Source organism: Cygnus olor, chromosome 15, assembly GCF_009769625.2.
Source record: "Cygnus olor isolate bCygOlo1 chromosome 15, bCygOlo1.pri.v2, whole genome shotgun sequence".
Lineage (NCBI taxonomy): Eukaryota > Metazoa > Chordata > Aves > Anseriformes > Anatidae > Cygnus > Cygnus olor.
This window is the reverse complement of record NC_049183.1, coordinates 9,017,748-9,032,405: the sequence shown is the minus strand read 5'-3', so window position 1 is coordinate 9,032,405 and position 14,658 is coordinate 9,017,748. Positions and strand designations below refer to the sequence as shown.

The 14,658-nt window shown below is 45.3% G+C and overlaps 2 protein-coding genes and 1 long non-coding RNA gene across 3 annotated transcripts; 2 read left to right on the top strand and 1 right to left on the bottom strand.

Moving 5' to 3' along the window:
- The first annotated feature begins 467 nt into the window (after positions 1 to 467).
- Positions 468 to 7,317, top strand: ARL6IP1 (ADP ribosylation factor like GTPase 6 interacting protein 1). Its single transcript, XM_040574735.1, has 6 exons — positions 468 to 682; positions 2,499 to 2,632; positions 4,303 to 4,422; positions 5,168 to 5,285; positions 5,967 to 6,051; positions 6,271 to 7,317. Exons 1-6 carry the CDS (start codon positions 647 to 649, stop codon positions 6,387 to 6,389), a joined length of 612 nt encoding a protein of 203 aa, XP_040430669.1. The 5' UTR covers positions 468 to 646; the 3' UTR covers positions 6,390 to 7,317.
- LOC121078490 lies at positions 7,082 to 8,162 on the bottom strand. The gene is made up of 2 exons (XR_005824605.1): positions 8,051 to 8,162; positions 7,082 to 7,493 (listed from the first exon to the last, which is right to left on the bottom strand). It is a non-coding gene; the product is annotated as an uncharacterized LOC121078490 (long non-coding RNA).
- Positions 8,163 to 8,213: 51 nt separating this feature from the next.
- RPS15A (ribosomal protein S15a) lies at positions 8,214 to 12,982 on the top strand. The gene is made up of 5 exons (XM_040574737.1): positions 8,214 to 8,330; positions 9,268 to 9,405; positions 10,012 to 10,091; positions 11,580 to 11,665; positions 12,850 to 12,982. Exons 2-5 carry the CDS (start codon positions 9,273 to 9,275, stop codon positions 12,941 to 12,943), a joined length of 393 nt encoding a protein of 130 aa, XP_040430671.1. The 5' UTR covers positions 8,214 to 8,330; positions 9,268 to 9,272; the 3' UTR covers positions 12,944 to 12,982.
- Positions 12,983 to 14,658: the final 1,676 nt, after the last annotated feature.

The window sequence follows — 14,658 nt, the reverse complement described above, 5'->3', positions numbered from 1 at the left end:
CAAGTTGCGCCAGGGGAGGTTCAGGTTGGAAATGAGGAGACATTTCTCCTCAGAAAGAGCAGTCAGGCATTGGGACGGGTTGCCCAGGGAGGTGGGGGAGTCACCGTCCCCGGGGGTGTTCAAGGAGCGGTTGGACGTGGTGCTGAGGGACGTGGTTCAGTGGGTGACGGTGGTGGTAGGGGGATGGTTGGGCCACATGATATCGGAGGGCTTTTCCAACCCTAATGATTCTGTGAATTTTAGAAAACACCGAACCTTCACTTATTTGCCTCTTAAAAACGACATTTCAGGCCCTGGGGGGCCAAGTTTTAAACTAAAAACACGCCTCGAGCGCTGACAGTCCCCCTGCTGCCTCGCCCTCCCCGAGCCCCCTCAGCCCCCGCCCGCACCGGGCCCGGCCCCGCCCGCCGCCGCCGTCGCATTGCGACGGAGAGAAGGGAGGAGGCACCCCCCCCGCGCGCTGATTGGGCGGCCGCCTCGCTTCAAACCCCACCGCCCAACCGGCTGCGGCGGGGTTGCGGCGGGAGCTCGGCGATTGGCCCGCGCGGCCTTTGAGCCGGCCAGTCAGGACGCGGAGAGGGGGGCTGCGGCGGCTACAAAAGGCGGCGGGGGCGGGGGCGCGGCGGCGTGAGGAGGGCGGCACAAGATGGCGGAGGGCGACAACAACAGCGCCTACCAGCTGGTGAGCGGGCGGGGGGCTCCCGGGGGCGTAACGGGGCTGCCGGGGTGATGTTCGTGGTGTTCCTGGTGCCCGGGCGGGAGCTGGTGGTGATATCCCGCCCTGCTCGGTGCGCGAGGTGTAGCGTTTAACGTCCGCGGCTTTGTTTGGGCTCCATGGGCCGTCCTGTCAGCTCCGGGGCTGAGGGAGGGGGCAGCGGCCGGGCCGTTGGTCTGCGGGAGACGTGTAGGGGTGGGCTGAAATACCCGTAAGCTTAGAGAAATGCGTTTGTGTCTGTAATAGGAAGCGATGGGTGCTGGAGGAGCATTAAAATACAAAAGCAGGTGAAGAAGGGAAGCTTCCTAGTGCATTATTTATCGGTGTTTGTTGTTCCTCACCTGGGAAGGGGTGAAGGAAACCCTCAGCAGCTCAGAGCTGGAAGGGAAGTTTGACTTTTTGCAGAAAAAGTCTATGTTTTAGATGCGAATATTCTAGAGGAGTGGATGCCCTATTCACAACAGAAGTTCATGTTTATAGAAACTTTGTTTAAAGAGGGGAAAGAAAAACAACAACCCCATTTTAGATCCTGGCCATCAGGAATGTTTAGGACAGGAGCAGTGTTTGCAAAAGCTGACTTGGCGTAGTGGGAAGACAAGTTGTGGTAGTCTGACCGTGATCAATAATGCTCTTACATCCCAGTATGCTTTCCATTAAGTTTTCTCTTGGTTGCAATAAATGCACGCAGCCGGAGGTAATAAAACCAAAACAGCTTGTCATAAAATGATTTCTGGAGAAAAGCAGCTTTTTTTATGTGAGGTTTTGTGTTTATAACATGAAGTAGATGTAATGACTGAAGGGTATTCAGCAGTCTGGGAGCTAGTTTTCTGCTCTTTTTTTTGCCCTGAACTGTGGTTTTCAAATAATTCTGATGGTATGACAAAAGTAAACTGTGTCTTACAGTGGTAGCTGCACTCAGCTGTCTTTGTTTAGTGGTGTCAGGCCTCTCACTTAAGATAAGAGTATCATGTGGTTGAGAGCTAAATCTGCTCTGCTATCTCTGCACAGCACATGTGCTGGTCTCGAAGACTTTTAACCCGTTACTGTGGGGGAAGTCAGCTCCATTCATGTTTACAAGGATTTTGTAATCTGAGAGATCCATTGTCCCCCTGAGGGCAAACTATTAAGCCATGCTGAATGTGGCACACCTGAGGTGAACTGCTTAGCAAGCTGCTGCCAGAGCAGACAGGGTCTCTTTGCGAAAGGTACGTGGGGAGGAATGGAGGAATAATACGGGAACAGGAATTTAAAGGCTTGTCTGGTCACTGTCGTGGGCGACTGGTAGGAAAACTATCTCTTTGCATGCCCAATGTGATCAGCTGGATAACTTTTCCGTACTGTACTTCTGAGTGTTTTCAACCATCTTCCAGATAGCAAAAAGTTAGTGTTGGACAACAACTAGAAAACTGATTCAATGTGTTAGGGTTATCTTTGAAAATACTGCAATGTGAGAGCTGTTTAAAATACATGTTTTCCTGATGTTGACACTGAAAATTTGAGAGGTTTTAGCTAGGCTTTAAATCTTGACTTTCCACTAAACTGGGGGAAGAGAGTACCATGGAGGGAAGATTCAAGGAGAATACCTTGATAAAATCTGTGAGGAGGTATCATTTAGTCTGACAAGATATGCTACTGCTTCACTCCTATGGTGTCATCACTTAGTGCATTATTAATAATTTAATTACTTGGATTTGTGGCTGGGGTCTCTGACATTTTCTTCAGCTACTCTGTGTGGGAACTAACCTGATTCTGATTAGTAATAACGTTTTCTCTTTTTGTGTAGGCTGCGGAAACTGCTAGCTTGGAAGAGCAGTTGCAAGGATGGGGAGAAGTGATTCTGATGACTGATAAAATTCTTCGCTGGGAGAGGGCCTGGTTTCCTCTTGCACTGATGAGTGTTGTTTCCTTTTCTTTCCTGTAAGTAGCTCATGGAGGGAGCATGAGCACTGTGCTCTCATGGCTAGTAGCAAAACTGCTAAGAGAAGACTACTAAGACATCTTAAAAAAATCTACTAGGAAGGTTCTTCAGGTTCTATTTCTGAATGCATGTAAACTTTGAAAAGAAAAACCTAGAAGTATTGGGAACAGGAAGTAACATAAGTTGTATCCTACCTGGGGGGACACTGCATTCTGCAAAAGCTGTTTGGCAGGCATAGTTGCCGTATCTCTTTAGCATGCTCAGCTGTATGCTGTTCATTGGTGTGTTTGTATTCTGCTTGTCAGATCTGGTCATCTTCTGGCCTTCTTCCCTAAGCTACCAGCAATGTCTCATTATGGTCATAAGGGAAAACCTGCTTCCATAGGGCAAACTTTCCTTACTAGCTATTCTGTATCTTTGCTCTGGTGTTTAGTGACAAATTCAGTTGGTTTCACACAACTTCATCCTTCTAGATTCTCTTTTCTCCTTTGATAAAGAAAGAGAAGAGAAGGACAGGCTGAATGCAGCATTGAGTCCAAGTAGGAGGATGTTACTTGTCTTTTGAGTGGGGATACAAAATGGGCTTGCTGGAGGCCTGTGTACATGCCTTTGTGTGCCGGGGTAGTGGTCAAGGTGGCTCTTACTTACCTTGTACAGGTAAGTGTCTGTACCAGCTGGAGAGTTGCAGCTGCATGCTTTGTTGGACTAAGGAACAGAGGGGATGAACAAATATCAAATGAGGTGAGGTGGGAACAGTCTGTCTTCTGGCTAATACAAATTTTACAGCCCTTGAGAGGTGAGGAGGGTGTAAGTCAAATGAAACTGAAGAGTAATTTTAAGAAGTAATTGTAAATTGTAATTTTAAAAAGTGATGTGACTGCAGGAAATACCATGTGTTGAATAATAATACTTGGAGGAAATAGAACAGCTTCAAATTCTTAATTGGTGCTATACTGAAGATGAATGTTCAGCACAGCAGCACTGTGCCAGATGTGTAGAAAGGCTGGCCCTGCAGTGGTTTGTCTCTATTTCTTTACTGTTCAAGAAGTTCTGCGAAGTGCAAATAAGTAACACAGGGCTCAATGGAATGTTAACAGGCTTATGAGAAAAGCTAGTTCTTGGCCACTACCTGTACAGCCGCATTTAAGTGGTGGCAAACTTTGTATATAAGAGCACAGCGCCGTCCTCCTTGGAGGCTTATGACTCCTTGTCTGAAACAGGTTTGGTTAGCTGTCACAGGTGAGGCAGTAAATGGCAGCCTGGAGTGGATCTGGACACTGTGATTTACTTAAGAACCAACAAGATGAGAGCTTTCACCCTGGCTGGTTGTTTCACATGTTTCCTAACTCATTCTCATCCCAAACTCAACTTCTCAACTTCTGGGAGAGCAATAATGAGTTTTTACTTGTAGTAAACATCACACTGTGCTTGCTGTATTGTAGCATTTTATGTTCTAGTGCATTCAGAAAATTGTATTTTGATCTTTTCATCTGAATTTGCTTGTAATGCAGTTGAAGTACTTAAATCTCTTCTTATTAGTAAGTTAAGCAAATTTGGAAAAAAATTGAGGCTGGGCAAGGGGGTAGGTCTGCTATTTGAAGTCCCTAGCCAATCTGTCCAGATGGCTGAATATGTTGAGTATTTATTATTGCTGTGTTTTTTTTTCCAGGATGATCTACTACTTGGATCCATCAGTTCTTTCAGGTGTCTCCTGTTTCGTTATGTTCCTCTGTTTGGCTGATTACCTGGTTCCTGCTCTTGCACCTAGGATCTTTGGCTCTAATAAATGGTGAGGAAAGCTCAAATTTAAATAGCTTGAGTGTAAAGAAATTATTAATTTTAGCAAAATGGATATCTCCCACTTGGCAAGTGTCAAATGATTCCTATATAGTCATTGCAATTGACAATCCCTATAGTATATGAAGTGAGAACTCGTGTAAAATGTCCTGCATTATTTTTTTGAAATGTAACTACTGCAACATGTCTTTATTGTTCCTGTTGAAGGGGCAGGGTGCATTCTTTGCTGTCCATTAAGGATTCTAGTTCTGCTAAGAATACGAAGAGGATTGTATTCTATATTTGGAAAAAGTAGTAGCTGTAAATATGATGAAGATAAAGTGGTGCACAGGGATCTTAAGACTGTGAATGTGATCATAAGTGATTGAAATGGATTCAAAGAAGGGCAAGGCTTATATAAAAACAGTACGCTGGAGGTGAACCATATTTGAACTAAATTGTGTGTTAAAAATTTTTAGTATACTTTGACTAGTGGATAAATGTTCTTGTCTAGCGTACTGAAGTAACTCACATTGGTGTTGAATAATTAAAAGCAGCGCTCTCCTGTTTTGAATAGGGGTTGTTCTTTCGGAGTTGATTTGAGACATTATAATGCTCAGTTAAAAATAGGGTACAAAACAAAGTGAAGCAAATGTCAGGATAAGTATTGGACAATTTTTTTCTACTGGGAAATAGTATGGGACATTTAAAAAAAAGAACTTGAATTCTCATTCCTGTCTTCCTTTCTTTAAAAAAAGGACTACAGAACAGCAGCAAAGATTTCATGAAATTTGCAGCAACCTGGTCAAGTCTCGTCGCCGAATTGTTGGCTGGTGGAAACGTCTCTTCACAATAAAGGAAGAGAAGCCTAAAATGGTAATGAGTTCTGGGAGCTGGTTTTAAATGATCTCTGCTTTGTTCAGTCCTAAGTACTTTAGCAAGGAACATGTCTGAATAAACCAGTATTCTGAAGCAAGAACCAACAATTCTGCCTGTGGTTTAATGCCAGTCACACATGCTATTCAAACCCTGAGTGGCAGGATACCTGTTGTTAAACTTGCAATACTGTTCAGTTAGGAGCATACCCTTGATGTTAAAATAAAGATAAACTGGGTTTCTTTGGATAGGCCAGTTTTTAGAAACAGCCTGTAAAGAGCACAGTAAAATAGGTGTGTTTTCGGTTGCACGCTAACTGCCTGAAAAACAAGACCTTAATACTGTGTCAGGGTAAGTCCAGGAGCTACAAAGTACACTGATCAGAATAAAGCTTCAGGTGCTGAGTGAAGCAGAAGCTTTACCGATGGGGATAGCAAAGCGTGAGGGATATCTGGATAGAAAAGAGCTGCCTTACTGTAATAGTGATGGTCTGAAAATAAAGGGGAATGTACAGATGTAGTCTGTGTAATCACAATTCTAACAAGGCTGCATGTAAGTATTGCATGGGGATGACCCAGGGAGCTTTAGCAGGTTTTATACTTTGACATGTTGCTGAATGCTGAAGGGAAGGCGGAAAATTCCCAAGAGATCTGTGGTAACTGTTCCCTTTTCTTTTTTCAGTACTTCATGACCATGCTTTGTTCCCTTGCTGTGGTTGCCTGGATTGGACAGCAAGTTCACAACCTCTTTCTGACCTATCTTATTGGTAAGTGTGTAGTGTGCAAAGCAAAACTGGGTTTGTTAGCTTCCTAAAATGGTACGAGGCTGGTGGAAGTAAGATCTGATTTGTGGGGGGGACTTTTTTTGGCCTGGGGTTTTATTTTTGTTTTCCAGCAGTTAGTGGGGCTTAAGGGAAGTGAGGAATTGCAAGGTGGCAGAGGCTTGTTAAAGGGTTAGTAAATAATTTTTGGTTTTGTTTCTCCAGTGAGTTTCTTGCTGCTGTTTCCTGGACTAAACCAGCATGGGATCATTACGAAGTATGTTGGAATGGCAAAAAGGGAGATAAACAAGCTTCTCAAGCACAAGGAAAAGAAAAATGAATGAAGACTTGACTGCTGTTTGCTCTTGTAAAAGGTTTCCTTGGAAGGAGTTTTGAGAATTAATGTATACATAAGATAATAGAAGTTGTATTGCTCACTGGCTTGCTTTTTTTATTGGCTCCATGATGAAGTGAAAATGTCACTCGAGCAGCTGCTCTGGGTTTGTGTCTCTCTTGCTGTCCAGGTTAAGGTTCTGCAGCTGTCTCATAGGAAGGATCCTGGCCTTTGCCATGCGGAGCTTTAGTTTCTTCAGCAAATTGAGAGGCCCCTTCAATAAGTGCCCCATCCCGACTGTAATGTGCGACAGCGTTCTTGTAACCTGTAGCTTCACTGGTGTTAATGTCTTGTAGTTATGGCAAGTGTGAAAGTTCTGAAAGCTTATGCTTCTTGAAAGCTTGCTACTGCTGAGCCTTGTGGAAGGGGCACAACTAGTTGGGAAAGAATGACCAAAGCTGAGGGGGCGTACCCGCATCTGGGGCAGAAGGTGAGCTAGTTGTCTGACTGAATCTGTCTGCTTTTTTGGCTGCATAGACCAGATTGCTAGATTGGGGTCTGGATATATAAATTGTAGTTATGTAGCTGTAGTGTAAACCTCAATTTATTGCACTGAGACTGTAGATAATGAGGTAAGGTGTTACCTTAACAGCTGATTGTTCTGAAACTGCTGTTGTCACGGAGCCATGTAGCATGTTTGGATTTATGAATGTTGTCTGTACACAAAATCACCCTGAATATCCTAAGTTTGTCTGTTGTAAATAAGCCTGTCTGAGTTTTGTGCTTTTCTATGACCTCCCTTCTTTTTTAAAAACCGAACTCTTTTCTTTGAAAAGCTAAAACCTGTGTTAATGCATTTTAAAAGTTGACTGTTTTAAAATGAACTCTTGGTGTATTGTAACTGTTGAATAGGCAAATACAGACTAAGAAGAAACTTCTCTCAGACTTGTTCTTTGCGACCATACAAAAAATCCCATGCGTGCATCTGAAGAACTGGAGGAGGAAGTGGTGTTTGTGTCATGTGGCAGTCCCATGCATGGCTGGGTCCTCTTGAAATACCGCACCGAGATCAGCGCAGCTCCTGTCCTGCCTGGCAGTGCAGGGCCAGCTCCTGCTGGAGAGGGGGAGGGCTGTGAGGCTGTAACGCCGCCTGTGGTTAATTAACACTGGGGGAAGCCCCTGGGGCTGGGGACAGACAGGCTCAGTAAGTAAAACTTAGAGTAGATCTCAGCTGCAGAGATGTATTTGGGAAATGCTCTGCTTAACTGGCACAAACCATGGCGGGGAGGAAGGGGGAGTGTGAGAAGGCAACCGGGGGCTGGGGCCGGGTGCCGGGAGCTCTGCTGGCACCTCTGGTGCTGGCTCAGAGGGCGTGAGCTGTCCGTGACAGCCCCTTTTGGGTTAAAATTCAGCGGGATGAGCGCGTCACGGTGCAGCTGGGTTACCCCCAACCCTTCAGCCCGCGGGTAACCTGTCACCGGCGGCAGTGGCTGCGTGCCTCCGCGCTGCGCGTGGCCCTGCTGGAGCCTCGGTGGAAGCAGGAGGCGGCAGGGGTTTCTACCCCGTGTGGCTGCCGGCAAGCAGAATGCCTGCGCCCTGCCGCTGCCGTCCCGGCGCTGCGCTGGAGGTGGGGCTGCACAGCGGGAGCCCCCGGCTGCCCCCCGCCCTTACCCCACGCCGTCCGCCGCCGCTTTTGGCCCCTCGGGGCCGCCGTAGCGGGAGCGTCCCGGTCGCCACGGGAACGCGGGCGGCCGCCTCGCCCCGTAAGCGCCACTCGCGCCTCCCGACCAATGGGGAGGGGCCGAGCCTCGCGCGCCGCGGCCTCCAGCCCGGATCTCGCTCGCTCTCGCGAGATCTCTCCGGGCGGCCCTCGCCACCCCGCGGCCGCGGCCTTCCCATAACCCCGCGCGGCGCGGCCGGCCCCTTCCTTTTCCGCCATCTTGCGGCGCCGGTGAGTTGGGGGCCGCCGCCGCCCCCGGCCGCCATCCGCCGCCCGCCGCCGCCATCCGCGCCCCGCCGCCGCCCCCGCCCGCCCCGCCGGGACCCGGGGGCTGGCCCCGACCCGCCCGGGCCGCTTTGAGCCGCCGCCGCCCCCGCCCGGCCCTCTGCGGGGCCCGCGGGGAACCGGGGGGGGGGGGGATGCGGGAGGGCGCTGAGGGAGGCGGCGGGAGCGGGGCCGCGAGGGGAGGCCCGCGGCGGGGAGCTGCGCTCGGCCCCGGGGGCGTTGGGGGCTGCCCGGCTTCGCGGTGAAGCCGCGAGTGCTGCGGGAGCTGGCCCGCGGGGAGCGGCCCCTGGGCCCGGCGGCTGCCCGGGGGGTTGCGGCAGCGCTGGCTCGGTTAGGGGGTGGCACGGTGGGCATGTCATGGCTTGTGGGGCTTGTCTTCGTCCCTGGAGTGCAACAATTGATGCCCACGCTCCTGGGTGGAAGAGCAGTGTGTTACTGATGTCCTGTAGCTCTCGTGGTGATGAGCAAGCTAAGCACCATCTAGCATATTTAATGCCATGCGCGTGCTGGTCCTTGAGTGGGGCTAATAGTGCGTAACTGGGTTTTAAAACCCCAAATGTTCACCTGGGAGAGATGTCACATGGATGACATGTTGTCTGCATGGTGGTCTTCACATGTGCTTATTGATAAAGTCCAAGTATAAACAACACTGTCAGATTTCCCAAGTTACAGTAGCTGTGAGTTCTCTTGAGTACACCTGAGTGCATGTTTTGACTTGCTTTTTTGCTTCAGTTTTTTTGCTTTTGAGGTTTAGTGCAACTTTTTTTTTTTTTGTCAGTCTTAGGTCTCTTAGATCTAAAATCAGTCTTAAAAAGGTGTGCTGCTGTCGGTGTGGTGCTGGTGGAAACCTGGTGTACGTAACTGGCTCTCTCCTTCCCCCCAGGCACCATGGTGCGCATGAACGTACTGGCCGATGCTCTCAAAAGCATCAACAATGCAGAGAAACGTGGGAAACGCCAAGTTCTCATCAGACCGTGCTCCAAAGTAATCGTCCGGTTTTTAACTGTGATGATGAAACATGGTGAGTGTAGACCCTGCAGCGCTGATGTTGCTCTGGTTCAGGGTTTGTGGCTGGTTTGCTTTAGTGAAGGAGATCTTTGGGTAAAGCTTGAGCATCTTGTGGAATTGATTTGGTTCTGTTCAGATTTTCACAGTGAATTGGTGGTAATTGTTGCTCTAGAATGATTATAAATTATGTGTGCAGGCATGTTTTTAGGTGAATGGCCTGTTAATTGTTTTGGGGGGGATAAGTTTATTGATTACTGTATTCTTTATAAAGAAACTCCAGATATTAGAACTACCACAAGTGTCCTTGTCTAGGACAAGTTCTGGAGAAGAAAAAACCAACCAACCAACCAACCAGCCTCCCTCTCCACTGTTTCAGTTGGGTTCCACCTTTACAGAGTGTACTTAAAGACAGCAATTAATATTTGGGTGCAACTGAGCCATACCAGAGGCACACATAAAGGGACTTAAAGCATAATTGCTAAAAACTTCTGGAATTCTGCGGATGCTGTAGCGTTAAGGTGGTTTTTTGACTTAAATCAAGATGCTTGAAGTGAGTTAAGTAAGCTGTACTGGATCTAGTTACCATGTTTTGATTTGTCTGTTTTCTGATCTTCTGTAGGTTACATTGGTGAATTTGAGATAATTGACGATCACAGAGCTGGGAAGATTGTCGTCAATCTCACAGGCAGACTCAACAAGGTAGGATCTGTTTTCCTGGATTCATTTCTCTGGGGGGATTGGTTAAATGAGGCTTTTTTGTTTGTCTGCTCCAATTCTGAATTAATTACTTGTGAGGAGAGGGTATTTAATTAAGTCCATGTAAACGAGAGTAATATGGGTGGTACCAGTAGTTATTAGATGCTAAACTTTAGATTCATAATAGCTCAGTTGGCTAATTACATTTCTTTTAAACACACCATACAATAAGCCACATCTTCAGGGAGGTCAGCTTGTAGGTACGGTGTGTTTCTCTTAAGGACTTTCTTGCTACCTAGTGATTTCTCTGTTTATTTGACACCTTAGTTATCTAGGAGACTTTTGTCATAAGAGAGAGCAACTGAGTTGCTTTCCAGTTGATGTTTAATACCTGTAAATGGTGAAAGACAAGCCCTCCTGCTGCTGCCAGACGGGCATTGCTTGTGGCTGAGAGAAAGGTAAATGTTAATTAGTGCTTTGCAGATTCCTGGGGTCTATGAGGTACTTAAAGGTGTTTGGCATTTTTTAAATGCATTTGACTTAAGATACTGAGTAGTTCTCTACTTCTGTGATGACATGCCGTGCACCATTGTTTCCAGTTATGCTATTTGAATGAGAGGTGGTTTTTAAGTAAAGAAAGCTAAAATTAATTTGCAAAAACATGTTGAGGTCTGTCTCCATGATGAACAGATAATGCGGCTGAAAACTGCCTCAGCGTAGTGGCAGAGAATTCTGACACAACCCCCAGTTACTAGTTTTGTGTGTCTGTCATAAGAATAATCTGTGTCAGAATAGAGACTAGTGTTTCTTGAACTCTTTCTGGATGATTTTGTAGCAGATCTTGCAGGGTGCAGCTGTATGTGATGTTTCTCTCAACAGCTACAATAAGGGAACAGTTGTTTGGTTCAGGAAAATGTCCGTCACTGCAGTAAGGTGTCCTGTTTTGCTCTTAGAAGTTAAGAAAATTGGAGCCAGTGAGGTAACTGGAGGTGGTAGTCGTGGTTATGGTCAATAAGTAATACGATTAACTTGGCAATGCTGGTGACTTTGTGTGTGTTACTTTCTCCCTGTTTAAAACCTAGGTTTTGTTTTGCTAACTCCATATGATGATTACAAGTAGTTTGTCCTTGAATAATCTCAGCTTTTTGATGAAGTAGGATACTACTTAAATCTTTAATGGTTTATAGCATGCTTTTGTGCTCTCCCAGGTCTAGTCATTAAATTGTTTAGCATCAGCAGCAGTGTGTGTCACTCTGTTTAGGCAAGGGGAAGGAGGCGAGGCTAAGGAAATAAAAGCTGAATGACTGCGTGAGCCGTGGTTTCTCTGAGGGAAAGCTATTTCATACTACGGTGATGATACATGCTTTATCTTTTGCTGCCAAAATACTTAAATTGCAGTTGTTTAATTCTTTCATATAATGAGTTAGAATGACAGCTGTACAAATGCACTTTATACAGTTCTCCGGTTTGTAATGGAATTCTCTTTTATAGTGTGGTGTAATCAGTCCCAGATTTGATGTTCAGCTGAAGGATTTGGAAAAGTGGCAGAACAACCTATTGCCTTCGCGTCAGTTTGGGTAAGTATGGAGAGGAGTTGAATCCGTGGCTGGCATACGTGAAACTGATTTTTTTTTTAATTACACTTTGATATTGCCTGAGTTAGTCACCTGATACCTCTCATCTCTCATTAGTCTGAAAGTAGGTAAGAGCCTAAAAATTCAAATTCCATATAAGTACTCCTTTTAACCAGTTCTAAAGGGGCACTATGAAGCAAGAACAGTTTTTTTGTTTTGCTTGGCTTTGGTACGTTCTGGTTTCACCATTTCTGTAGTTTACCAAGAAAATAAGCTTTTTCTCTTGCTCATTTTAATTTTATGAATGGCCCTTTAGAGATGGGAGAGGAGTAGTGGAAGTCAGTAGATGACTGGAAGTAGGTTGCGGTGCTTTACGCTTCCTGATTGTGTACAAGTTGAATTAGATATTAAGTGATGCAAGACTCAATGCATTTTGAACCTCCAAAACGTAGATGTTACAGTATGTTTTTCACTCCCCAAACTCACTAAGTCAAGAGTAATAAATTGCAGTGGCTCAGCTACTCTGCCCCGTTAAAGGCAGGATTAACAGTTCCTTGTCACTTCTCCTCTTAAAGCTCCGGTGATAAGCTGCTTAGTTGAGCTGTACCTGTATGGCTTACTACCGTGTGTTGTCATATGGAGATTTTTCAAGAGTATTTATAGAGTGGTAGGACAGGAGGTTTTTTAACACGAAGATGTGTGAAGTATGCTGATAATTCAAATGATGGCATTAGAAATGACTCAGGCTGCTTTAGTTGTCAGTCCGGGTCCAGATATTCATCTGCATCAGGCTGAGCAGTGTTCAGAACAGTGAGTGACAGAGCACTCGGAGCTGAGCTGTCTGGCACCATGGCAACTCTACCTGCTCCCAAGAAAAATGTCTGCGTGAAATAGAAGCAGGCTTTGAGTACTGTTACTTGCTACTGCTGGAACAGCTAACCTGACTTCTGGTAGGAATGTGCCAGTAAACTTCACTGGAGAACAGAAGGCTGCGGATGTGCTGTGTGTGCTTCAGAGTTGTGAGAGGAGTTTCTTTTTCATTGATAACACGATCTTAGCTATGTTAGGCCCTTACTGAAAGAATCAAATCTTACTATTGTAATACAAAAATGAAGTTAGTGCCATCAGCTCTGCATAAGCACAGAACAAAACTGACAATAAACTGAATGTTTGTTCTTTCTTAATAGGTACATAGTTCTGACAACCTCAGCTGGCATCATGGACCATGAGGAGGCTAGGCGAAAACACACAGGAGGAAAAATCCTGGGATTCTTTTTCTAAAACTTGTAAAAGAGGTTACTAATAAATTGTTCAAATGGACTCTGGTCTTTCCAGTTGGTATTTTAAAGACTTGTAATGCTATCTGCAATAGTGCTTGTAACAGCAAGCTCTTCAACAGTGCTTAAGCTCTGCCTGTACTTCAGATGACACTTGGTTTCCACACATTCCCGGTTACAACTTTAATTTCTGTTAATGATACAACATACTTTTAATAGTTACCACATTTGCACCAAAGTGCAAAACTGCACTTTGCTACCCGCTGGTGGGATCGCCTCTTAGCTCTTAGATATGTGGGTCACCACGGTTACAAAAGTGCAACTCCATAGCTTCACTTTTTGGCCAAGTAATAGAAGATGCAGGAAATAGCGTTCTGGCAAGGCTTGTGGTTTAAGATTATTTTAGAAGTTATGAGATGTGGGGTTGTGGAGTAATTGGATGATTGAAATTTGACTTGAGATCACAGAATTCTTTTAAATCATACAGTGTTAAGGAGTAGTTGAGGTACAGGGGGGAAGTGTTCTTTTTCCTTCGCATTTCTGGTTTGATAGTCCTGTGAAACATCAGAGTTTGGGCAGTGCAATTGCTGTGTGTCTGCTTTGCATGATTGCAAAGAACTGGGATTTCTGTAAGTCACTTGTCATAGTGAGGAAGAAAGTGTGTTTTGTATGGAATGAGTTGTTAGTCTTTGTTTCAGGCATGTGATGTGTGACAGTGTAGTGTGCTCGATACAGAAATATCAGCAAACTTCCTTCAGAGCAGCACACAGAGCGGATGACTACTGCTGAAGAGCTGCTTGCAGATGGTAGAGAATGGGAAGCAGGCTTCTTGTTCAACACCAGTTGGAAATCTTTGCCTTATTTTGCTTTTTTTTGGAGTATTTGTTAGGAAGGCTCATATTGAAATGTAGCAAACCTGTTTCAACAGCTTAAAACAACTTGAATTTGTGGTTCTTGATAGAAACCATTGGACACAATTTTCCTTCTTGGTGGTAAGTTCTGGTCAGGAGTACAATTGCTTGGGTAGATGTACTGTGCCTTGAAGGCAATGCTTCCTCATAGAGCTTTCAGAGAGGCTTGGGATGGAGGCACAACCCTTTAAACTATAGTTTGTAACTATGTAACCTATTTCAAATTAGTCTGTTAGGGTTTTTTTTGTTGTTGTTTTTTACAGAGGAGGATGTGATGGCTGGCTGATGAACAAACTGGTCTTAACTCTTTCCAGGCAATCATACAGTCTTGCCTAATGTGGATCTTTGAGGAACAAGAAGCTAGCAACTGAACTGCGAAAGCATGCTTACAATAATAGCGTGGTGTACACTAGTGTCCTCTAGTAGAGACTTGCAACTGACCTGAGAAGAGCAGGGAAATGATTAAAAAAGCTGGTTTTCCTGCTTTGTCTGTCACATTCAGCTAAAGGTTGCAAAGTCTGAATTGCAGATGGCATCAAAACATGCAGATGTGATCAGTATGGTTCTCAGTTTAACTTGAGACAAATTTGCTTAGCTGAAGCTATTACAGAGTTGTTACAAAGTAAAACAATATATTTCTTGGTCCTTTTTATTGCCAGATCAAGCTATTTTGGTACATTTTTGTTGTCTTGGTACCCACAGTGGAGGTAATTCTGCAGTATTGACTGCAATATAAGCTGAGCTGTTACATTTCTTGTTCAAAGTAACCCTGAAAATCGTACCCAGACTCCTCTGTTCCTTTTTATAA

Coding starts and splice junctions, on each gene's coding strand:
- ARL6IP1 (XM_040574735.1), top strand. CDS start 647: ATGGCGGAGGGCGACAACAACAGCGCCTACCAGCTG. Junction 683..2,498: donor ACAACAGCGCCTACCAGCTG/GTGAGCGGGCGG, acceptor CTTTTTGTGTAG/GCTGCGGAAACTGCTAGCTT. Junction 2,633..4,302: donor GTTGTTTCCTTTTCTTTCCT/GTAAGTAGCTCA, acceptor TTTTTTTTCCAG/GATGATCTACTACTTGGATC.
- RPS15A (XM_040574737.1), top strand. CDS start 9,273: ATGGTGCGCATGAACGTACTGGCCGATGCTCTCAAAAGCATCAACAAT. Junction 10,092..11,579: donor TCACAGGCAGACTCAACAAG/GTAGGATCTGTT, acceptor TCTCTTTTATAG/TGTGGTGTAATCAGTCCCAG. Junction 11,666..12,849: donor TTGCCTTCGCGTCAGTTTGG/GTAAGTATGGAG, acceptor CTTTCTTAATAG/GTACATAGTTCTGACAACCT.